Source organism: Cetorhinus maximus, chromosome 20 (genome assembly GCF_964194155.1).
Source record: "Cetorhinus maximus chromosome 20, sCetMax3.hap1.1, whole genome shotgun sequence".
In the NCBI taxonomy this organism is placed as follows: Eukaryota; Metazoa; Chordata; class Chondrichthyes; order Lamniformes; family Cetorhinidae; genus Cetorhinus; species Cetorhinus maximus.
Window position 1 is genome coordinate 61,884,747 of NC_135898.1, and position 26,434 is coordinate 61,911,180.

The 26,434-nt window shown below is 42.1% G+C and overlaps 1 protein-coding gene across 1 annotated transcript in view; it reads left to right on the forward strand.

Annotated features, from left to right (window-relative positions):
• The first annotated feature begins 1,211 nt into the window (after window positions 1–1,211).
• Window positions 1,212–26,434, forward strand: part of gpr26 (G protein-coupled receptor 26) — a 52,284-nt gene continuing 27,061 nt past the window's right edge. Inside the window, exons 1-2 of the mRNA XM_078564827.1 lie at window positions 1,212–1,879; window positions 13,192–13,305. Coding sequence (XP_078420953.1) covers window positions 1,212–1,879; window positions 13,192–13,305 — 782 coding nt within the window. The remainder of the gene's footprint in view (window positions 1,880–13,191; window positions 13,306–26,434) is intronic.

The window sequence follows — 26,434 nt, forward strand, 5'->3', positions numbered from 1 at the left end:
CAAAAAAAAACCTTCTCGTCTAAGATTGCAATGTTGTTTCTAACATATTCGGCCATAAGCGAAATGAAATCCACCTTTGCAATCACGGTAACGTATTCCCTACATCATGCACTTCTGCTGATGCAGATGACACCTTGTTGATAAGTCTTTTTTAGCATCGAATCAGTAATTGATATCGGCAAAAGCTGCAATGTCAATAGAGGAATGGGTTCATTTCCCTCGCACCTGACTTGGTAAGAATTGAGATATATGATGTATAAATCCTGAATATTTCCTGTGCAGATAGTGACCATTCCCACATGTTGCACCTGTGAAATCCATCTAATGGGGCTATGACTTGAACACACGTAATGTGTGTGCTATGCAAACTAGTGCCAATTCGTACGCGTTGTGTAAGATATCTCCTGGGTGAAATGACATTACTGAGTGGCTGCCAGGCTGCCACAGGGAACCACAGCTCTCCCGGAATGAAGGGGTTTCCTGCTCATATCCTTCAGTTTTCTCAAAGCGTGTTTGAATGGGATAGCTTATTGCTCAGTTAACTGCAAATCTAAACTATTATTAGATTGAATGTAATATCTTAATGAGCTAGTGTCTAATCTTCAAGTTATGGTAATGATTAATGTAAAATGTGTTTAATGCGATAGTTAAATATGGCAAGGTAAGTATTTCCTAATGATCTGGTATTCTGATAACAAACACCTACTTACTGTGCCTATCGCTAGCGTGACTATTACGTTGCTCTGTATTAGGAGACGCTTTAGTTCTGTTGTACTTGGTGGCCACTTTTGACTACAATTTTTCTGTGATTCAGATGTTCATGTGATAAATAGACCCAATAAATCTTCCCTCCACTCAAGGCAGCGCGGAGATTTAAGCGAGCGTGCCAATTTTAGATTGTGTGGCTCCTGTAACCATTCGTGATTGGACTCTCGGAAGAGCCCGTGAACTCTTTGGAAGGACAAGCAGCTAAGTGGTTGAGCCCGGCTGATCATTTGAGACCCTCAGCGAAATGGACTTCCCTTGTGCTCGGTGAATTCAACCGAGCCAGTGACGTGGGAAACCAACATCCCCATCAAAACTGTAACTCGGCTGCGAAATAACAGCGGACTTACTGGTGTGGAAAGCGAGGATAAATCTGCACAAAAATGTATTTTCTGGGATTTGGCAATAACAGAACTGGCTGCAAGAGACACTGAGCGGTGAACACCATGGGCACAGGGGAGGTGATCTTATCTTTCTTCCTAGTAGTTCTGATGGTGGTGTCGTTGCTGTCCAATGTCTTGGTGCTGATCTGCTTTCTCTACAGTGCTGAAATCCGGAAACAGGTCCCTGGGATGTTTATCATTAACCTGACCCTCAGTAACTTGTTGATGACAGTGCTGAACATGCCGTTGACTCTAGTGGGGATTATCAATAAAGAGCAGCCGGGAGCCGACTCCGTCTGCCGAATCGTAGGCTTCTTGGAGACTTTCCTGGTAACCAATTCCATGCTGAGCATGGCTGCTCTAAGTACTGACAGATGGATTGCGGTGGTTTTTCCTTTTAGTTACAATTCCAAGATGCGTTACAAGGACGCTGCGATCATGCTGGGTTACACGTGGTTCCACTCCCTGTGCTTTCCTATAGTGGCAGTCTGTCTATCCTGGGTCGGGTACAGCCACCTGTATGCCTCCTGCACTCTCTGCCAGACCCGGACTGACGATCAGACCCAGTTTGTGGCTTTTACGGTAGTTTTTCACAGCCTCAGTTTTCTCCTTTCGCTCATAGTGTTATGTTTCACCTATCTGAAAGTGCTGAAAGTGGCGCGTTTTCACTGCAAGAGGATAGATGTTATCACCATGCAGACGCTAGTGTTACTAGTGGACATTCATCCAAGGTAGGCAACCCAGACCGTGGGTCAGTTCCGCCAGAATCTATTACTCTCTTCGTGAATAAATAACTAAATGTGAATTAATATATTTTAGATCTCATCTTTTCTGCAGGAATCCTCCCTGGAACCACACAAACACACACATTCATAAGGCAAATAGCAAACTGGGATGTTCTGACCAGTTGTGTGCAGAACTGAGACTAAGATCTTGCTTGAACTATATAAACATAATCGCATTTTAAGGTTTCTGTATCTTGAGAAGCATGGATTACTTTTAATTCCAACACTAGATTCCCTCCCTTTAATATTTCTTTAGTATGTTTGCATTTTTGAAGATACACCCATTAGAGTGACGGATATATTCGAGAAAGTTAATGAAAATGAAATATTACGCTGGTGGATGCTGTGTTAATTCTGCAGATTTATGCGTCAGCTGACGTATCCTTGCAGCCTCCGCACTCTTAACATTGATGGATTATAAAAATAAATTACATTCTAACAGTCCGCACGCTGCAACATGCTAGGAGGTGTAAGACAACGAATAATTTCTAGTAGCCACAGTGTTTTTAAAATCCCGTTTTCTTTTAATATGGGAAACGACTGAACAAAAATATACAAAGATTACTCGATATAGAATAGGATGCCTTGATACAACAACCTATGTGTGTTCATGACTCTGAGTTATCTTAAATGAGAATAAAAAATGTAATTATCATATTTCAATAGATTTGTTATTGTGAACATTATGATGTTGCTGGGCTGAAAGGATTTCCCATGAAAGATCAGTTTCAAGAGACCTGATGGATGATTTCAGTGTACCGGTGTGAAAAATATTGTTCTGCAATACAATATTCCACCTATGCAATCTCATCTGATTACACTCGCTAAAACTGCAGAGCGACAAAATACAAAGCGGGGAATATGTCATCGTCACGTTTCTGATGAAACGGATGCACTGATAAATTCTCATTTTCCACATAATCCCAAGTCAAGGAGTCACTACATCTATTTATTGCAGTGAGAATTGTAGGTTTGAAATCTTTCTGATATGGCCGAGCACCGTCCTTTGTCGCAATTAATTACCACTGGAACTATTGCGGTCTCTATGTAGGTAAATAACCAACAGTTACTGTTATGATAGTTTACGGTGAATTTTGGACACGTTTTACTTTTCAACTGTTTGACAACAAATACTTAAGTTTTCGGGTGGGGTTTATTGGACTTTAATATTTCCCCTGTTTCTTGTTCCACATTTCTAAACTCTTTTTCAAAAGCACCAGAGGGAAATTGGTCTTCCTGCTTTACAGACAATGCCCAAATTAAGAGCAGCCAGCAGCCATGATTGACATTTAAGACTCCAGCTTCAAACTACAAATTTTAGCTCGAGATGAAATGTTGTTTTTAACTCACAATAAATAATTTTGTGTGTGAGATTTGTATTTATATTGAAATGTGAAAACACTGGACAGTAGAATGCTGAACTTCGAATTTGTCTGTTTAAGTTTGTGAAGTTGTCTCTGTGATTTTCTTTTGATAAAGCTTAGAACCCGCAGATCAAAAATATAGAAAGATGTACCCCTGTTTTATAAACATAATTTCTAGACCAAGTCATGTTTTTAATAAAGTCAAGGACTGTAAAAATAATTTTGTGAGAATGCAGTCCTGGCTCAAAAGATATGACTGGGTATGAAACATTTCTGGATCCAAGGTATTCGGAAAAATAGGGAAGGAAAGAACTGTGGGGGGAGGGGGTGTGATGGAAGGGGTGAGGTGGGGGGGTGGGGGGGGGTTGGTGGTGGTTAGCAGTATTGATTGGAGAGAATATTACAGTGCTGTAGAGAGAGGATGTTCCATAGGGGTCAAGGACAGAATCTATCTGGGCAGAGTTAAGAGACAACAGAGATAACATGCATTACTGGGTGTATTCTATAGGCTACCAACTAGTGGGTAACATGTAGAGGAACATTTTTTTCAATGAAATTACAGAGAGGCACAAGAATTATAGAGTAGCTATAATGGGGGACTTTAATAATCCAAATATAGACTGGGATACTAACAGTGTAGGGGACAAGAGTTCCTAGAGTGTGGTTCAGGAGAATTTTCTGCAGCAGTAGGTTCCAGTTCAATGAGAAAGGAGGCATTGTTTGACCTGGTTCTTGGGAATGAGGTGGCCAAGTGGATCAAGTGTTAGTGGGGGAACACTTAGGGGACAGTGATCATTGTGCCATAAGGTTTAGGCTGACTGTGGAAAAGGGCAAGCAGCAATCCAGAGTAAGAATATTTAACTGGGGGAAAGCCAACGTCGCTGGGGTAAGAATGGATCTGGGCTGAATAAATTGGAATCAAATCTTGGCAGGAAAAATAGTAGCTGAATAATGGGCTACCTTCAAAGAAGAGAGAGTTCAGGCACAGTCAAGATATATTCCCTCAAAGGGGAAAGGTAGGGCAAACAAATCAAGAGCTACCTGAATGACAAAAAAAATAGAGATCAAGTTGAAGTAGAATAAGTGCCCATATGACAGATATTGGGTGAATAAAGCAATTGAGAACCAAACTCAATATAGAACGTTCAGAGGGGAAGTGAAGAAGAAAATAAGAGAGGCAAAGAGAGAATATGAAAAGAGACTGGCAGCTAATATAAAAGGGAATCTAAAGTATTCAATAGGAATATAAATAATAAAAGGGTGGTAAAAGGTGGAATAGGGCCAATTATGGACCAAAAAGGCAATTTATGCATGGAGACAGGGGGCAATGTGGAGCTATTAAATGAATACTTTGCATCTGTCTTTATCAAGTAAAAAGATGCTGCCAAGTTATAGTGAAAAACAAGGTAGTTGAAACACTTGATAAACTAAAAATTGATAAAGAAAAAGCACTTAAAAGTTTTGCTGAAAAAAGAAACATGTCTAAGCTTTTCATCTTGCACTCATCAGGACACTCGCAAGAATACCAATACAAGGGGAAGACAACAATTTATACTGTATGTGAAGAGAGTGCTGATTAGTTGGCAAGTGGCATTGTCACGGAGAATGCACCACTGATGGTGACTGACAGTTAACTGCCAGGCATTGTTTGAAATTTAAACCAGGCAGCTTGACCTTGGTTGGTCAAGGGATTGCCCTGAGGAATGAGTCAGCGAATGGCTATCACTTATTTTGTTTAGCTAAAACAGGCCTTCCTGTATGCAAAGAACATGGCCCTGTGATTTAATATATGTTGTCAGCGTCATTTTTAACACAATGTGCTAAGAATTATGCTGACAACTAATTTAAGATTGTCAGTCGGGTTTGCAGTGTGGTGCATCTGTGTGTACTGGAAGCTACATATATTAATACACAAGGCCCTGTTCTTTGCAGACAGAAAGACATGTGCACACATTGTGCCTGTTTCAGCTAAACAAAATAAGTGACAGCCATTCGCTGACTCATTCCTCAGGGCAATGCCTTGACCAATCAAAGTCAAGTTGCCTGGTTTAAATTTCAAACAATGTTTGGCAGTTAACTGTGAGACACTATTAGTGGTGCATTCTCCATGGCAATTCCACTTGCCAACCAATCAACACCCTCTTTACATACAGTATAAATTGTTGTCTTCCTCTTGTATTAGCATTCTTGCGAGTGTCCTGTTAAGTGTAAGATGAAAAGCTTAAACATGTCTCTTTTTACAGCAATGTTCAAGTTCTAAATGACCAAATGACCACTTAAAAGTTGTTAAGTCTCCAGAGCCAGATGTGATGCATCTAAGGATACTGAGACAAGTAAAGTTGCAAATTACGGGTGCACTGGCCTTAACTTTCTAATCCTGCTTAGATATAGAGGTGTTGCCAGAGGACTAGAGAATTAGAAATGCTATACACTTGTTCAAAGACAGGTGGAAGGATAAACCCAACTACAGACTAGTCACTTTGACCTTGATAGTAGGGAAGCGTTTGGAAGAGGTAACTCAGGGCAAAATTAACAGTCACTTGGACAAATGAAGATTAATTAAGGAAAGCCAGCACAGATTTGTTAAGGGCAGATCATGTTTAAATAACTTGCTGAGGTAACAGAGAGGATGGATGAGGGTCCTATGGTTGATGTGATGTGCATGGACTCCCAAAAGGCATTTGATAAAGTACAACATAAAAGGCTTGTCCACAAAGTTAGAGTTCATGGAATAAAAGGGACAGTAGAAGCATGGATCACAAATCTGGTTGACCTACAGGAAGCAGAGTTGTAGTGAATGTTGATTTTTGGACTGGAGGAAGGTTTATTGTGGGATTCCCCAGGTGTCAGTGTTAGGACCTATGCTTTTCTTGTCACATATTAATGACCTAGACTTGAGTGTACAGTGCACAGTTTCAAACTTTGCAGATGACACAAAACTTGCAAGTATTGTGAACTCTGTGGAGGATGGTGTTAAAATGCAAAAGGCTAGTGAATTGGTGGGCAAGTGGCATTTAACGCAGAGAAGTGTGGATTGACTCATTTTGGTAGGTAGAATAGGGAGACACGATATAAAATAAAGGGTATAATTCTAAAGAGGGTACAAGGGTAGGGGGACCTGGGGTATATGTGCACAAATCATTGAAGATGGCAATATATGTTGAAAAAGCAGTTAATAAGGCACGTGGGATCCTGAGCTTCATCAATATCTGCACAGAGTATTAAAGCAAGGAAATTATGATAAACTGGTATAAAACACTGTTTCAGCTTCAAATGGAGCACTGTATCCAACTCTGGGCACCACACTTTAGGATGGATGTGAAGGCATTAGAAAGAGCGCAAGAAAGGTTCAGAAGAATGGTTCCAGGGATGACAAACTTCAGCAGGTGGAAGATTAGAGGAGCTGGAGCTATTGTCCTTGGAGAAGAGAAGAGTAAGAGGATATTTGATAGAGGTATTCAAAATCATGAGAAGTCTGGACAGAGTAGAAAGGGAGAAACTGTTTCCATTGGCAGAAAGATTGAGAACCAGAGGACGTTGATTTAAGGTGCTTGACAAAAGAAGCCATGAAGATATGAGGGAAAACTTATTACGCAGTGAGTGGTTATGATTTAGAATGCACTGCCTAAGAGTGTGGTGGAGACAGATTCAATTGAGGCCTTCAAAAGAGAATTGAATAATTATTTGAAGTTAAACAAATTTGCACAACTACAGGGAAAAGCTGGAGGAGTCAGACTAGGTGAATTCCTGTTGCAGAGAGCCAGCACAGATATGACAGGACAAATAGCTGCTTTCTGAGTTGTAACCATTTCTTGGTTCCTTGATTTAATTCAGGTTTGTAAGGAATGCCTACTGTACTATTAAACAGACATCCATGGTTGGTCATGTCTTTGCATATACCATGCACTGAAATGTTTTGACTTCAAACCTTATGGAAGAGAAAATGCTTCAATGAAACTGTTTCATTCTATCCCTGTTTGAGCTCTCATTAAGCAATTGAAGTATCCTTTTAAGCCACAAATCAACCCATTTTGGTCATTTTGTAGTCGTTGAATTACATTAGTTATTTCCAATAAAGATATTTCTTCTGCACCTATGAGTTTAACTGTAGGTTTTTAATATTCAAAGAAAAATGTAACAACTGACCTTGTTTTTTAATTCATTTACGGGATGTGGGCTTCGCTGGCTAGGCCAGTATTTATTGCCCATCCCTAATTGCCCTTGAGAAGGTGGTGGCGAGCTGCTTTCTTGAACCGCTGCAGTCCCTGTGGTGTAGTAGACATACCCACAGTTCTGCTGGGGAGGGTGTTCCAGAATTTTGATCCAGCGGCAGTGAAGGAACGGTGATATATTTCCATGTCGGGATGGTAAGTGGCTTGGAGGGGAACTTCCAGGTTGTGGTGTTACCATCCATCTGCTGCTCTTGTCCTTCTAGGTGGTAGTGATTGTGGGTTTGGAAGGTGCTGTCGAAGAAGCCTTGATGAATTTCTGCAGTGCACTTTGTAGATGGCACACGCTGCTGCTACTGTTCGTCGGTGGTGGAGGGAGTGAATGTTTGTGGATGTGGTGCCAATCAAGTGGGCTGCTTTGTCCTGGATGGTGTCAAGCTTGTTGAGTGTTGTTGGAGCTGCACTCGTTCAGGCAAGTGAAGAGTATTCCACCACACTCCTGACTTGTGCCTTGTAGATGGTGGACAGGCTTTGGGGAATCAGGAGGTGAGTTACTCGCTGCAGAATTGCTAGCCTCTGACCTGCTCTTGTAGCCACAGTATTTATATGGCTAGTCCAGTTTCTGGTCAATGGTAACCCCCAGGATGTTGTTAGTGCAGGATCTGCGATGGTAATGCCATTGAATGTCAAGGGGCGATGGTTGATTCTCTCTTGTTGGAGATGGTCATTGCCTGGCACTAGTGTAGCGTAAATGTTATGTGCCACTTGTCAGCCCAAGCCTGGATATTGTCCAGGTCTTGCTGCATTTGGACATGGACTGGTTCAGTATCTGAGGAGTCACGGATGGTGCTGAACATTGTGCAATCATCAGTGAACATCCCCACTTCTGACCTTATGATGGAAGGAAGGTCATTGATGAAGCAGCTGAGGATGGTTGGGCCTAGGACACTACCCTGAGGAGCTCCTGCAGGGACGTCCTGGAACTGAGATGATTGATCTCCAACAACCGCAACCATCTTCCTTTGTGCTAGGTATGACTCCAACCAGCGGAGCGTTGATTTCCATTGACTCCAGTTTTGCTAGGGCTCCTTGATGCCAAACCCAGTCAAATGTGGCCTTCATGCCAATGGCAGTCACTCTCACCTCACCCCTGGAGTTCAGCTCTTTTGTCTATGTTTGAACCAAGGCAATAGTGAGGCAGAAACTGAGTGATCCTAGCGGAACCCAAACTGAGCATCAGTGAGCAGGTGACTACTAAGCAAGTGCTGCTTGATAGCACTGTTGCTGACCCCTTCATCACTTTACTGATGATGAGAGTAGACTGATGGGGCAGTAATTGGCTGGGTTGGATTTGTCCTCCTTTCTGTGTACAGGACGTACCTGGGCAATTTTCCACATTGCTGGGTAGATGACAGTGTTATAGCTGTCCTAACAGCTTGTCTAGGGGCGCAGCAAGTTCTGGAGCACAAGTCTTCAGTACTATTGCCAGAATATTGTCAAGGCCCATAGCGTTTGTAGTATCCAGTGCCTTCATCCGTTTCTTGATATCTCATGGAATGAATCAAATTGGCTGAAGACTGGCATCTGTGATGCTGGGGACCTCTGGAGGAGACCAAGGTGGGTCATTCACTCACCATTCATGACTGGATGTGGCAGTACTGCAGAGCTTAGATCTAATTCATTGGTTGTGGAATTGTCTATCACTTGCTGCTAATGCTGTTCGGCACGCAAGTAGTCCTGTGTTGTAGCTTCACCAGGTTGACACCTCATTTTTAGCTATGCCTGGTGCTGCTCCTTATGTGCCCTCCTACACTCTTCATTGGACCCAGGGTTGATCCCCTGGATTGGTGGTAATGGTAGAGTGGGGGATATGCCAGGCCATGAGGTTACAGGTTGTGGTTGAGTACAATTCTGCTGCTGCTGATGGCTCACAGCATCATGGATACCCAGTCTTGAGATGCTTGATCTGTTCGAAATCTATCCCATTTAGCACGGTGGTAGTGCCACACAACACGATGTAGGGTGTCCTCAATGTGAAGACTGGGCCTGCTCTCCACAATGACTGTGCGGTGGTCACCCCTACCAATGCTGTCATGGACAGATGTATCTGTGGCAGGCAGGTTGGTGAGGATGAGGTCAAGTATGTTTTTGCCTCTTGTTGGTTCCCTCACCAAATGCTGCAGACCCCGTCTAGCAGCTATGTCCTTTAGGACTTGGCCAGCTCAGTCTGTGGTGGTGCTACTGAACCACTCTTGGTGATGGATATTGAAGTCCCCCATCCAGAGTACATTCTGCACCCTTGCCACCCTCAGTGATCCCTCCAAGTGGTGTTCAACATGAAGGAGCACTGATTCATCAGCTGAGGGAGGGCAATACGTGGAAATCAGCAGGAGGTTTCCTTGCCCATGTTTGACCTGATGCCATGAGACTTCATAGGGGCTGGAGTTGATGTTGAGGACTCTCAGGGCAAGTCCCTCCCAACTGTGTACCACTGTGCTGCCACCTCTGCTGGGTCTGTCCTGCTGAGGGGACAGCACATACCCAGTGATGGTGATGGTTGTGTCTGGGATATTGTCTGTAAGGTATGTTTCTGTGAGTATGACTATGTCAGGCTGTTGCTTGACCAGTCTGTGGGACAGCTTTCCCAGTCTTGGCACAAGCCCCCAGATGTTAGTGAGGAGAACTTTGCAGGATCGAAAGAGCTGAGTTTGCTGTTGTTGTTTCTGGTGCCTAGGTCAATGTCAGGTGGTCTGTTCAGTTTCATTCCTTTTTACTGAGTTTGTAGTGTTTTGATACAACTGAGTGGCTTGCTAGGCCACTTCAGAGTGCATTTAAGAGTCAACAACATTACTACAGCCTGGAGTTACATGTAGGCCAGATCAGGTGAGGACAGCAGATTTCCTTCCCTAAAGGACATTAGTGAACCAGATGGGTTTTTACAACAATTGACAATGGTTTCATGGTCATCAGTTGACTTTTAATTCCAGATATTTATGGAAAACCAAATTCCACCATTTGCCATTAACTTAGTAAAACATTCCATGGTGCTTTACAGGAGTGTTATACAAAATTAATGAACGCTGAATCACATACCCCATCGGGGGGGTTGTGGGGGCGGGGGGGTGGGTTGTGCGGGGGCGGGCGGGAGCGAGCGTGAACCTGATCGGGTGCGCGCTGCCATTTTATGTGGGCGGCTGCGGGGGGATTCCCTGGGTCCGGGCCTGCGCTCTTTCGCAGAGTTGCCTCAGAGAGGTTTGTTTAAGATTCAAACATTTAAATAAAGACTTGAAAATATTTTAAGACATGTCCCCTCATGTGACTATGTCACATGAGCTGGGACATGTCAAGGAACATTAACTTAAAAATTTATTTAATTTATAAACACTTCATGAAACCTCATCCCACCCGTGGATGATATTCCGTGAAAAATGCAGAGGTCGCCTGGGCTCTTCGCCTGCCCGCCAACCTTAAGGTTGGGCGGGCAGCTCATTTAATTGATTTAATAAGTTTTAAACTGGCCTCAATAGGCCTTTGACAGTTTGGCGGGCGTGCAGTCGAGACGGCTGTGCACCCACCGAACTGAAAATCTAAATGACTCGCGGTGACGTTGGGACGCACGCCCGACATCACCGGGTGTCATTTTATGCATCGGCGAGCGGGCCCCCCTCCCCACTTCCCGACCAGAAAATTCTCCCCGAGATGTTGGAATAGGTGACTAAAAGCTTGGTAAAACAGGTAGGTTTTAAGGAAGGAATGTCTTAAAGGAGAATAGAGAGGTCGAGGTGCAGCAAGATTTAATGAGAGAAATCCATGTTTTTGTGACCTAGCCAGCTGAAGGCATGGTTTCCAATGGCAGAGCGATTAAAATTGGTGATAGACAACAGTCCAGAATTGGAGGAGTGCAGTAACCTTGGAGAATTGTAGGGCTGGAGGAGGTTACATAGATAGGAAGGATGTAATTATGGAGGTGCTTGAAATCAAGGATGAGAGTTTTAAATTCAAAGCATTACGGGACCAGGAGCCAATGTAGGTCAGCAAGAAGTGAGGTAATGGGTAATCTGAATTCGATGGAGTTAGAATACAGGCAGGAGATTTTAGGATGAGCTCAGGTTTACAGGGTACAAGGTGGGAGGTCAGACAGGAGAGCATTGGAATAGTCAAATTTGGGGGTAATAAAGGCATGGATGAAGGTTTCAGCATCAAATGAGCTGAGGCAGGGTGGAGTCACGTTACAGGGGTGGAAGTAGGCAGACTTGGTGACGGTGAGGAAATGGGTTCAGAAGCTCATCACACGGTTGAAATAGAGCGTCAAAGTTGCAAACAGTCTGGTTTAACCTCAGACGTTGGCCATGAAGAGAGATGGAATTGGTGGCAAGGGAATGGAATTTGTACAGGGGGTTGAAGACAATGACTTAGATCTTCCGAAGGTACAACTGGAAGAAATTTATGCTCATCCAATACTGGATGTCAGATAAGCAGTGTGTCAAATCGGAGGAGTTGAGAGAGCTGATGGTGAGATAGAGCCGGTTGTTGTCAGCTTACATTTGAAACCTAAGATTGCACTTTTAGATATCAAAGCAATATAATGCACTGTTTATATTTGGAAAAGTTTATAAACTCAGTAGTTTGTAATGGCCTTGGGTAAGGTGGGTTATAATGCCTTGGGACAATTAAATGGCTGAGTGTGCTTAAGTCTGCAATGAGTTGGATTCTCATCATGCAATAAAAAAATAGAGCACTAGTAGAATGTTGAGCCAAGTCACAATTGGTGCAAGACATGATTCAGCCGTAATATATTTGTCACATGTTATAGTGAGGTAATGTTTTGCAAGGATGGCACCTGAAAATAAAAACTTTAGACAAGTGCTTCTGCAAATAGCCTGTCTGGTGAAAACCCAGGAATGAAGCAAATGTGTGCTACTGAAAAACCTGTTTTTCTCTCAATCATAGTTGAAATTAATTTAGATGAAATCAGTGAAATTGGTTATATACTTCCACCAATTTTTAACAATTATTACGTTCAATAACATTTAACAAAAGCTCCTCCTCCTGCAACCACATTGAATAATATTGCTATTTCTATCTATTCTTTATCAGATTGCATTACTCAAGTATAGAGCACTGAATTTGGTGCACATCATTTCTAATGTTTGCCCATACATACACTTATAAATATAGTCATATTTGTCATATATGTATTAGCATTCCTAAATAATATTTTACATGATATACATATTACTTTGCTAATGAGGATTCCTAATATATGTATACAGTTTTTGTTCTAATTAAAGATATATTTATGCTGATTAATAATTGAATGTCAAGTAAGTTCATTTCTTATTGCCCTTACTGTTTCTGTAAGATGATTAGTTATCTGTAAAATTATATCTGTAAATTTGACAGCTATGGTGATAAACAGCAAAGCTTATTTAAAGTGATTTTGCCTATTTTAAAATGATAAATTTCTTGTGACAGTTAAAAGTTGACTAGAGTTGACCACTTTTAATATTGATAGCAACTGAACTACTTATAAACTGCATATCTTCCCATCTCTGTGGTCTTTCTCGTTGTTTTATTGCACATTATAGAATAATCCTTTTAAAACCTGCTACTGATGACTAAGGCTCAGAAAAGCAAGCTAATTTTTACTTCTGTGATTTTACTAACAAATGCTTCTGACTTCATGGAGTATCATACATAATTGCTTACCTATATTCCTTTGCAGTGTAAGACAACGCTGCCTAGAAGAGCAGAAGCGGCGAAGACAGCGGGCAACAAAGAAGATCAGTACTTTCATTGGTACCTTTATATTGTGCTTTGCACCTTATGTCATTACAAGGTGTGTATAGTAATGTAGTTTTACACCATAGCAAATGATGCAGCACACTGGTGATCATGTGACAGATTTAAATATTTTGCAGAAAATAATATTTATGAGTCTTGAAAAGTTGAATCGAATGCTTTCCAGATACATCCTTGTCTTATTTTTTTACAAGTTGTTATTAAGCTTTACATTGTTGTAGTTCAGCTTTAGATGGTCAAGGAATAAGTCTTTGATTTTTCATCGCTCATTGGCTTGAACTATCAGAATTCAAGCTGAGTATGGGGGAATTGTACATGATGCTTTTAAAAGGCAACAGTACTACAAGTCAAATTTTCAAGAGATATGAGCCTCTTAACTGCTGTCAGCATTCCAAATATTAGCCGTACTATTTGTGGGTTACAGAGAAGTAATCTCAGTAGCATAGAGCTCCCACACATGTTTCACATATTGCCAAATTGCTGTTCTGAGAAAGTGGATTGTGGGGACTGCTGAACTGAAGATGTTGATTAGGTTATTATTGGCAACATAATAAACAATTATGTAGAAAGTGCTCCAATACTGATTTATTGCCTATGCAGTGAACTACTAGCTCTCATATACAGTAGCTATACTTGGCTTGCTGATTTTGATAGTTGAACTGTGACATATTTGAGCTGCAAATTACACTTTTTTGTATCTTGTAAGTATTGGTTTCTGAGCTGCACTATTACTGCTATTGGCAGAGGATGGGTAGAAAGGGCCATCCATGATGCCAGGCAGCACATAAAGCAGAATGCCAGATCCTGCTGGTAAACAACATACCTGGCCTAAGGCCTATACCCAAGAATTTGAGGACTGGAGTGACAGCATTGTGCCATCTTGCTCATGAATAGATCAGGCACAATCAAACAACTGTATCAATGGCTGCCAAAGGCAGTTCAGCACTTGATTTTGATATATTGACTTTTTTCCAGGATAACACTAGTGCCATTGCCATAGCTAGACAGTTTTCTGTTGACAGATATTTTAAGGAGGCCACAAAATGCCTTATTCAGCAGAGCCAATAACTTGATCGCTTTCACTACAGACTAGCAACAAAGTGAGAAAGGGTAGCTTAATTCTGAAGTTAATGAATCTTCCAAGGTTCCAGAGGGTTCATTGATTTTACCCAGATTGCCATTCAGGCCCTCAAGCACAGAATCGTTACAGCACTGAAGGAGGCCATTCAGCCCATCATTTCTGCACCAGCTCTCTGAATGAGCAATTCACTTAGTGCCATCCTCCTGTCTTCTCCCCATAACTCTGCACATTCCTCCTTTTCAGATAACACGCAAATTCCCTTTCAGATGCCTCGATTGAACCTGCCTCCGCCATACTCTCAGGCAGTGCATTCCAGACCCCAACCACTCACTGCTTGAAAAAGATTTTTCTCATATCACTTTTGCTCCTTTTGTCAATTACTTTAAATCTGTGGTCTCTTGTTCTTGATCCTTTCATCAGTGGAAATAGTTTTTCCCTATCTACTCTGTCCAGATCCTTCATGATTTTGGATATCTTTATCAAATCTCCTCTCAACCTTCTCTTCTCCAAGGAAAACAGTTCTAACTTCTCCAATCTATCTTCATAACTAAAGTTCCTCATTCCTGGATCCGTTCTTGTGAATCTTTTCAGCACTGTCTCTAATGCCTTCAGATCCTTCCTAAAGTGCGGCACCTAGAACTAGACGCAATACTCCAGCTGAGGCCGAACTAGTCTTATACAAGTTCAACATAGCCTTGTAGTCTATGCCGCTATTAATAAAGCCTAGGATATTGTATTCTTTATAAACTGCTCTCTCAGCCTATCCTGTCACTTTCAGTGACTTAAGAATATATATATCCAGGTCCCTCCCCTCCTGCACTTCCTTTAGAGTTGTACCCTTTATGTTATATTGTCTCTCCATGTTCTTCCTACCAAAATGAATCACTTCACATTTCTCCACGTTGAACTTCATCTGCCACCTGTCTGTTCATTTCATCAACTTGTCAATGTCCTTTTGAAGTTTTACACTATTTCTCATTCAATTCACAAGGCTTTCAAGTTTCATATAATCCACAAATTTTAAAATTGTACTCTGTACACCAAGATCTAGGTCATTAATATATATCAGGAAAAGAAAGGGTCCCAACACTGACCTGAGGAGCTCCACCTTCTTCCAGCCCAAAAAGCATCCATTAACCACTACCCTGTGTTTCCTGTCACTCAGCCAATTTCATATCCATGTTGATACTGCCCCTTTTACTCCATATAACTTTGCTCTCAATTTTGTGTGGCTCTATATCAAACACCTTTTGGAAGTATATCACATTAACAAGATTGCCCTCATCAACCCTTTGTGTTATCTCTTTAAAACACTCCAGCATGTCAGTTAAACACTACTTTCCCTTCAGATATCCATGCTGGCTTTCCTTAATTAACCTTGTTATGTCGTGGCAGATGATGTGTGCCGGGATGATCAAATCCACAAGAGAAACTTATCACACTATCACAACGGTTTTGCAATTTATATTTATTTCGAGATGTGTGCCCTGAATTCAGAAGTAATAAGTCCACCAAGACTTCAGAGATTTTTAGGAACTTAAATTAAACATTTATTAACAAAAGTAAAGATTTCAAGCACATACATAGGTCTACAAATTACTACTATAATAACTCCTAAAACCCCTAATTAATTTGGCTTCCAGTTTTACCTCTGTTAAGGTAACGGTTAAAAAAAAATTTAAACAGATCCAGGCAAGCCAATACAATAACCTGGACAGTAGAGTTCAAAATGGCTTTTTCCAGTTTCAGTTTCTGTAGACATCAGGCTTAATGCACAAATACTGGAGGCTTCTCGCACTTACAATGCCTTCCCTGACACGTAGCCTCATGCTCCTTTACACATGTTTCTCCCTTTTAATGTAAGCCCTATTGTTCCCATATGTCTTTGGAACTTTACTTTCCTCATAACATAAATATTTTCTTGCGCTAATATTGTCAGTAACCTTTGGGAAAAATAAACACACTGCTTGGCCTAGCTTCTCAGGCCAGGTGTACACATCCTACCATCTCTTTGAAATTCATACTGCCATGACCTCACGTTACATTCTAAGGCTTCAGGCATATTTAGCATTTCAAACCTAGCTTCTTTTGATGAATCAAAGCCTCCAGACCGGCTGTCTCCAATTCAATTAAAACACACAAACAAACAAAAACATACACACACACACACACACACAGAAATTATCCAAACACCACTATTAATCTACTTTTACAATAAATCACAATAATATTCTTTATACTTTCATGACAACCTGCATCTGTCCATGTGACTATTAATTTTGTTCCTAATTATTCTTTGTAGAAGTTTCCCCACCACCGAAGTTAAACTGATTGGTCCGTAGTTGCTGGGCTCACCTTTACACTCTTTTTTGAACAAGGGTGTAATGTTTGCAGTTCTCCAGTCCTCTGGCATGACCCTGAGGCTATGGAAGACTGAAAAATTATGGCCCGCCCTTCTACAATTTCCACTCTCATTTTCTTCAGTATCCTTGGATGCATCTCATCCAATCCTAGTGCCTTATCATCTTTAAGTACAGACAGCCTATCCAATGCCTCCTCCTTAACAATTTTGAATCCTTCTAGTGGCTGAATTACCTACTCTTTCACCCTGGCCTGGATAGTATCTTCTTCCTTGGGAAAGACAGATGTAAAGTATTTACTTAATACATCAGCTATGCCCACTGCCTCATTGCATAAATCCTCTCTTTGGTCCCTAATCAGCCCTACTCCTCCTTTTACCACCCTTTTACTATTTATATGCCTAATGAAGACTTTGGGATTTCCTTATATGTTAAATGCCAATCTCTTTTCATATTCCCTCTTTGTTTCTTTATCATTTTCTTCATTATCTTAAATTCTATCTCCTTTGTCATAAAGGGAGCTCTGGATTTGTTTGCTCTACCTTTCCCTTTTGAGGGAAAATATTTTGACTGTGTCCAAACTCTCTCTCCTTTGAAGGTAGCCCATTGTTCAGCTAGCATTTTTCCTACCATTTTTAACTACAACTTATTTGGCCCAGGTCCGTTTTACCTCATTGAAGTTGGTTTACCCCCAATTAATTATTCTTACTCTGGATTGTTCTTTATCCTTTTCCATAGCCAACCTAAACCTTATGAGATGACCGTAAGACCATAAGACATAGGAACAGAAATTAGGCCATTCGGCCCATCGAGTCTGCTCCGCCATTCAATCATGACTGATAAGTTTCTCAACCCCATTCTCCCGCCTTCTCCCCATAACCTTTCATCCCCTTACCAATCAAGAACCTATCTATCTCGGTCTTAAATACACTCAATGACCTGGCCTCCACAGCCTTCTGTGGCAATGAATTCCATAGATTCACCACTCTCTGGCTAAAGAAGTTTCTCCTCATCTCTGTTCTAAAAAGTCTTCCCTTTACTCTGAGGCTGTGCCCTCGGGTCCTAGTCTCTCCTACTAATGGAAACATCTTCCCCACGTCCACTCTATCCAGGCCTTTCAGTATTCAGTAAGTTTCAATCAGATCCCCCCTCATCCTTCTAAACTCCATCGAGTATAGACCCAGAGTCCTCAAACGTTCCTCATATGTTAAGCCTTTCATTCCTGGGATCATTCTCGTGAACCTCCTCTGGACCGTCTACAAGGCCAGAACATCCTTCCTGAGATACGGGGCCCAAAATTGCTCACAATATTCTAAATGTGGTCTAACCAGAGCCTTATAAAGCCTCAGCAGCACATCCCTGCTTTTATATTCTAGTCCTCTCGAAATAAATGCCAACATTGTATTTGCCTTCCTAACTACCGACTCAACCTGCAAGTTAACCTTCAGAGAACCCTGGACTAGGACTCCCAAGACCCTTTGCAGTCAAGATTTCTGAATTCTCTCCCCATTTAGAAAATAGTCTATGCCTCTATTCTTCCTACCAAAGTGCATGACCTCACACTTCCCCACGTTGTATTCCATCTGCCACTTCTTTGTCCATTCTCCTAACCTGCCCAAATCCTTCTGCAGCCTCCCCGTCTCCTCAATACTACCTGTCCTTCCACCTATCTTTTGTATCATCTGAAAACTTAGCCAGGATGCCCTCAGTTCCTTCATCTAGATAATTAATGTTATAAAGTGAAAAGTTGTGGTCCCAACACTGACCCCTGCGGAACTCCACTAGTCACCGGCTGCCATCCTGAGAAGGACCCCTTTATCCCCACTCTCTGCCTCCTGCCAGACAGCCAATCTTCTATGCAAGCTAGTACCTTGCCTCTAACACCATGGGCTCTTATCTTACTGAGCAGCCTCCTGTGCGGCAACTTGTCAAAGGCCTTCTGGAAGTCCAATTAGATAACATCCATTGGCTCTCCTTTGTTTAACCTACTCCTTACCTCCTCAAAAAATGCTAACAGATTTGTCAGGCATGACCTCCCCTTGATGAAACCATGCTGACTTTGCCCTATTTTACCATGCACTTCCAAGTATTCTGAAATCTCATCCTTAATAATGGACTCTAAAATCTTACCAACGACCGAGGTCAGACTAATCAGCCTGTAATTTCCCGTCTTTTGCCTCACTCCCTTCTTAAACAGGGGGGTTACATTAACGATTTTCCAGTCCTCTGGGACCCTCCCTGACTCCAGTGATTCCTGAAAGATCACCACTAACGCCTCCACTATCTCTTCAGCTATCTCCTTCAGAACTCTGGGATGTAGTCCAGGTGATTTATCCACCTTCAGACCTTTCAGGTTTCCTAGCACCTTCTCCTTGGTAATGGCCACCATACTCACCTCTGCCCCCCCCGACTCTCTTGAACTTTGGGGATGTCACTCGTGTCTTCCACTGTGAAGACTGATGCAAAGTACCTATTCAGTTCCTCCGCTATTTCTTTGTTCCCCACTACTACTTCTCCAGCATCATTTTCCAGCGGCACAATGTCCACTTTTGCCTCTCTCTTACCCTTTATATATCTAAAAAAAACTCTTGCTATCTTCTTTTATATTACTGGCTAGTTTACCCTCATATTTAATCTTCTCCCTCCTTATTTCTTTTTTAGTTGTCCTCCGTTGGTCTTTGTAGGCTTCCCAATCCCCTGGTTTCCCACTGCTCTTCGCCGCATTGTATGCTTTCTCTTTAGCTTTTATGCTGTCCCTGACTTCCCTTGTCAGCCATGGTTGCCTCGTCCTCCCTTTAGTATGCTTCTTCTTCCTAGGGATGAATTTTTGTTGTGTCTCCCAAATTACTCCCAGAAACTCCTGCCATTGCTGTTCCACTGTCTTTCCTGCTAGGCTTATCTCCCAGTCAATTCTGGCCAGCTCCTCCCTCATGCCTCTGTAGTTGCCTTTATTCAACTGTAATACCGTTACATCTGATTCCAGCTTTTTCCTCTCAAATTGCAGGGTAAATTCTATCATATTATGGTCACTTCCTCCTAAGGGTTCCTTCACCTTAAGCTCCCTTATCAAATCTGCCTCATTACACATCACTAAATCTGGAATTACCTGTTCCCTAGTGGGCTCCACCACAAGCTGCTCCATAAAGCCATCTCGTAGACATTCCAGAAATTCCTTTTCTTGGGATCCACTACCAACCTGATTTTCCCAGTCTACCTGCATATTGAAATCCCCCATAAACATTGTAACCTTGCCTTTCTTACACGCCTTTTCTATCTCCCGGTGTATCATGTGCCCCACATCATGACTACTGTTCGGAGGCCTGAACATAAATCCCATTATGGTTTTTTCACCTTTGTGGTTCCTCAACTCTACCCACACAGATTTTACATCATCTGACCCTACGTTGTTTCTTGCTATCGATTTAATTTCATTTCTTACTAACAAAGCAACCCCACCCTCTCTGCCAACCTGCCTATCTTTTCGATAGGATGTATATCCTTGTATATTTAGCTCCCAGTCCTGATCCCCTTGCAGCCATGTCTCCGTGATGCCCACCACATCATACCTGCCAATTTCAATCTGCGCCACAAGCTCATTTACCTTATTTCATATACTGCGTGCATTCAGATACAACACCTTCAGTCTTGTGTTTCCCGTCCCCTTTCTCATTGTCATCCCTTTATCTGATGTACTTGAAGTTAGATTCCTAGCCCTTTCCAAACACTCTGTCCTATTTTGTGTTCTGGAGACTTTAATAGCCTCTCATGGGCTCTCCTGTCTTTTCAGTTTTTTCATAATTTTCTATGAAGTTGAATCCCCCCACACACACGCTAACCTGCTGCTTTGTTTCCCATTAGTCATACTTCTTGGAGTTTTACCCTTCCCTCCCCACCGCCTCCTTTCTAGTTTAAAGTCCTGTTGACCACCCCATTTAGCCTTTTCACTAGAACATTGATCCCAGATCGGTTCAGGTGGAGACCGTCCCAACGGTACAGATCCCTCCTGTTCCAATACTGATGCCAGTGCTCCACAAAATGGAACCCCTCTTTCCCGCACAATATCAACTGTAAGGGATTTTATTCTCAGTGTCCAAGTGTACGTGATCACAATCACAGAACAATGTAGGGGAATGACTGTTTCCTTGGAAATTTCATCATGCCTTCATTTTAATGCAATCATCTGTGCTATATTTATTTTAAGAAGAAAGAAGAGTGGAAGAATTGCTCCAGACAGATTAGGGGAAACTACTACAGCCATGATTTATGGTTCTTGTGTCAACCATGCAAGAAGCAAAACATCAATACAAGAAACTTATGCAACAGACAGAATGATTATCAAATACTAGGATCTTAAAACAGCACTGGTGCTGTCTTGACTGATAAGGGGTGCCTTACCATTCGGCCTTGCCTAAGTGTTACAAATGCCAAGTTCTGCTCTACATATTCTTTTGGGTGCAGCATCACTGGTTTCCCTGTAGGTGGATACTCCCATCTGTTATGAACAGATGTTTCAGCCGAGTATCTGGCCATATTATAATGTGACCCGGGGCTGTAACAACAAAAGCTCAGTGTTTTATGAACTGGATGCTCTCATATTGCTTGTGTGACCACATCATTTTGCAGCCTCCTGAGATGTGATGCTTTGGTGAGGCAAGGCCTAATGCAAATCGTGATGCTGCTTTATTTTACTGTGAGTGATTTGAATGGCTGCTTAGCACTATTAACAGGTGCTGGCTTGCTGGCTCTCATCACCGATCTTGCCTGGTGAGCAGCTTGTACAGACTTAAAATGCATTTTCTTTATGTTCTTTAACAGGAATTAACAGGGGTTAACAGGAATGCTGCGTAAACCTTAATAAATTTAAGCAACTGAGTTAACTCTGGATTAATGCACCATCAGTAATTTTTAGGCAATATATTATTTAGAATCTGTTATATTACTGTGTGAAATTTGTTACATTCCATAATTTCAATTATTCATAACCATAATTAATGGGATTAATTTATACTTTTCACATGTACTAGGATTATTTCTCTGAGAACGCATTTCATATGCGCAAATCGCTGAGTCAGGTAAGTAGGCCTGAACATCCAATTTCTAAAGCACCAAGTTGACTGTCCGCATTTTTGTACCTTTTAGAGGCCTCATGTGGTGCATGTGAGGATTTCATTACACCTCCTACTTGTAATCCTTATATCAGTTGATCACAAACCAAACACTGTGATCATTTTCAATTGTTCACTCTTCTATTATTAATTGCTTAAAACTCATACTGGAAGTTCATGTTCGGGCCCTCAGAACTTTGATTCTTAAAGCATGAGTGACTGTTCCAAATATTTTTAATTTTACACATTGTCAGTTCAGCCTTTATTTTGGTGCATTACTTTGCATAACTGCAGTTTGCAGGTGCATTTGTGCATTATAAGATTCCATTGCAGATTGTTTTGCCACAGCACTGTTGCTGACAACACCTGCTTCATCAGCAGTAACCCCTCATACTTATTGCTTGGGATTTCCATTGGGCCTTCCAATGACAGTAATGGTTTTGGAGGTGGATGATGAGTTTAGGCAGATTATGCTTCCGGCATTTAGCACCCACTAATTTGCAACCCAGGAGCCAAGTCATCTGATCTATTTACACCTACTCAAGGATGCATGAGGAGATCTGGCATTGTCATCTACACTTCATGAGGGAGGCTGTCACAGGATTAGACAATTTGGTGGAGCCCCATCTCCAGATAACATTTAGCACAGAGACAGTCTTGCTCTTGGTTGTGTGGAGGTTTTTATAGCATTAACCATTGCACCACCAGATACTCCAAAGCCATTTTCAGCATTCAATAGTCTTCAATTCCCTGATGCTTAAAACTAGTGATAAAAGTCTCCTTATGTCAAAGAAAGCATTTTCATTATGTTTTGAATAGAATGGAGCAGCAGAAAAAGACAGCACAGCACTTTTACTGGGTAGATGGCCTTCTGCAAGTACGTGACCTCATTGGTCGGTATGCAGCCACCGAGGTCCCTAGAAACAACACCATGGCATATTTGAACAGAAAAGGTTTTCAAAGTGTAAGTGGCATGGGAATACAACACAGCACAGAACAATGAAAATTGGTGCAAGACTACCAGCAGCACCCATCATGACTTTATTTTTAAGTCACTTTGTCACCAGTAAATGAAAGAAGGAGAAACGTGATGGGGGTTTGCTAGGGAGCCAAGGAAACCCATTGTAACCCTTGGCTACTAGCGGAATTCAAAGCTCTCTGAGCAAAGGCAGAACTCAAACACAATGAAGCTCATGCCTTCATCCAATTAGTTTGCTAAAGTAGTCTGTAATGTGTTTGGACATGATGTAAGGAAAGTACTGCTGTGTCATGACCATGGATCCTATCTCTGAATTACTTACAGACATATTGAATTTTTAAGTAAGGCATGTGATTTTTAAAAAAAGACATACAAGCAAAATCTGGCTGAGACTGTAAAGTAACCACTTGCTGGAAAATTCCTATGTGGGTTACTTGACCAACTAATTCACAGAGAACAGAATGTCACACCTAAAAGGTGTTACATGGCCTACTTCAGACAGCCACATCAAAGGAAGAGATACAATACAAACTGAATTATAATCTCCTGTGGTTGCAGAGATAATGGAAAGTGATTACCATCTTAGCTGAAACCACCTAATGTTGAGTTATATCCCAGACTATGAACATGAACGGAGTTGAAAAGAAAACAGATCTGTGCATGTTCGTTTTATCCCTTCCAGGAATACACAAGAAAAGGGGTTTAAAAAGGCCAACTGCAGCCCTCGTTGTGTTTGTCTGGTGTTCTGTTCTGGTGTGTGTGTGTGTGTGCTGTGAAGGTCACAACTGAAGAACACCAATTGGGCATCACTGAGCTTGCAGGTAAAAAATCTCTCTCTTTGATTACTGGAAGCAAGTCACAAGTCAGCAAAGCCACAGTCGAAAAGAAGATAGGACAACTCCTTTCAGCTAGCCTGCAGAATCAAGAATCTCCAAACCAACTATTCAACTGCCAAAGTCAGCACCAGTGGAATCACCCCAACTTAACGGCCATAACGTTTCACCATCTACACCTCACAGACAAGCCAAAGGACCAATTCATATTTTTTTTAAGCTTATATTTTTGGACTCAATTTCTCATTTCTAATCTGTGGGTATGTGGGTTACATTTTTTTTATTATTTTAGTAACTAATAAACTCACTCTATCTCCGACTCAAGACAGCCTGGTTAAATTGACTCCTTCTAAAAAATAAACACATTTGGGTTAAGAAAAGGTATCCACGAGGGAAGGGATCCTTTTTAAATTAACCTTGTTGTGACCAACCAAGGGGGTTGAATAAAGAAAGAGAGCCATCCCTCCTCATTGGGAGCATAACAATTTGGGGTACCTTGTCCGGCATCATAACAAATTGGGGGACCTCACCTGGCTTGGTGCCCTGTTCCCTCAGAACAAACAAAAGAATTAGAGTGGGGAAAGTAAATTGTTCCTTTGAAACCAATTTTAAAAACTGCAAAGAGGCTTTCTTGAGCCTGTACTATTAAAGAGTAAAAATGTCCACATTTGATTCCAGTGCTTTTCTAGGAGAAATAGGGGCAGTTACTTTTGAGGATATGAAAGTTCTGTCCCTCGAACAGATAAAAGATTTAGCGAAACACTTAGGATTGGAAGTTTGACTAAAAGGTAGAGAACCCAAAATTTTAAAAGGGGTAGCCAACAGATGGAAATTGAGAACGATGAAACAGAGAGAGTAGCAGTAGAAAGATTAAAATTGGGGCAGTGGAAATTAGAATTTCAGGAAAGAGAAAGGGAAAGACAGGAAAGGGCATGGAGAAAAGGGAGAGAATTTCAGGACAGAGAGAGAAAGGGATTTTAAAATTGCTCAAGCTGAGGGGCAGGAATCCTAACGTGTCCCTTGAAGACACCATTAGCTCACACTTAAGGACTGAGGCAATCCAATTTGCTCATTTAATCCCTAAATTTGATGAAGCAGAGGTGGAAGTCTTCTTTATCTCTTTCGAGCGGTTACCATGGCAGTTAAAGTGGCCAGTCCAACATTGGTCCCTATAACTGCAGAGTAAGCTTTCAGGAAAAGCTCATGAGGTTTACTCCCTCTTGCCTGAGGAGAGTGCCACTGACTATGAGGCAGCAAAAAGGGCTATTACCAGTTAGTGCCAGAGATGTACCGGCAGAAATTCCGTACCCTCAGGAAACGGCCTGACCAGATGTACCTGGAATTTGAAAGGCTTAAGCAACTTGCTTTTGACTAGTGGGTGCAGGCACTTAAAACAGAAGCCACTTATGAAAACCTCCATGAAATAATTCTCCTTGAGGAGTTTAAAAACTCCATACGCTTCCCAATAAGAACACACCTAAAGGAACACAGAGTAACAGGGGCCAGGCAGGCAGTCACCTTGGCTGATGGTTATGAGTTGATCCACAAACCCTTGTTCAAGAAGATACCCTTCCCTGGTCACCCCCAACCACCTGGAAAGGATAGAGGTGGAGAGAGTGATAGAAAGCTAAGCACCTATGGGAGAGAAGGAGATGCTGGGGGTCCTCCTCAGGACAGAAAGGGTGGTGCTGAGATGAAAAGTGAGGCCAAGAAGCCTACATGTTTTGACTGCTGGAAGGGGGTCACCTCCGGGCAAATTGCTGGAGGTTATGGGAAAAACCAGTGGGACTTATCGAGGCACATACCCCCGTTCAGAGAGTGAGAGTCAGTCTGAGAGCATGGCAGACCAGGCTACAGCTCTGACTGCGGCTGTGAATACCTGTAGAGACACTCCTCAGAGTGCGAATGAGATAAAATAATTCCCTGAGAGTTACAAGGATTTTGTATCCGAAGGGAGGGTGGCTACATTTCCCCAGGGTGAGGTGAGTAAGCCTATAATAATAGTGAGCGACACGGGCCAGCCAAACTCTGCTGCTGGGAAAAGGCATGACCTTCCCTCCAGAGAGTGCAGAAAATGCCAAAGTGTTATTGAAGGAGATTGAAGGAGGGTACATGCCCATCCCTTATACCAGGTGCATCTAGAATGTGGTCTTGTGTTTGGACCAGTGACCATGGGAGTTGTCCCCAGTTTGCTGGGGTTCTGGGCCGACCTGCTCCTCGGCAATGACCTGTCGGGACCGAAGGTAATAGCATCTCCAGTGGTCTGAGAGTTACCCACTGAGGGCAGGGAGACAGACAGCTGGAGGAGAAAGCGCTTGGCTTTTTCCCTGACTGCAGCCTATGGTCAGACAAGCTCCGTCAGTGGAGGCTGAAGTGGCAATGTAGACAGAAGACCCTACAGTCTGGTTATCTGAAACCTTTTTTGGGCGTCTAGAAGACCTTAAGGAGGTAATAAACAAACCTTGGTCAAAAACAAGAAATGCTGGAAAAACTCAGTGGGGCTGACAGCATCTGTGGAGAGAAAGATAGAGTTAACGTTTCAAGTCTGAACCAGACTCAAAACATTAGCTCTGTTTCTCTCTCCACAGATGCTGTCAGACCTGCTGAGTTTTTCCAGCATTTGTTGTTTTTGTTTCAGATTTCCAGCATCCACAGTATTTTGCCTAAATCTTACTTGGTAGCGGCTCAGCAAGCTGACCCACTGTTAAAAACATTAGCTCAGACTGCACACACTGAAGCTGAGGCAGAAGCAGTCCCTGAATGCTACTACACTAAAAATGAGTTGCTGATGAGGAAATGGAGACCCCC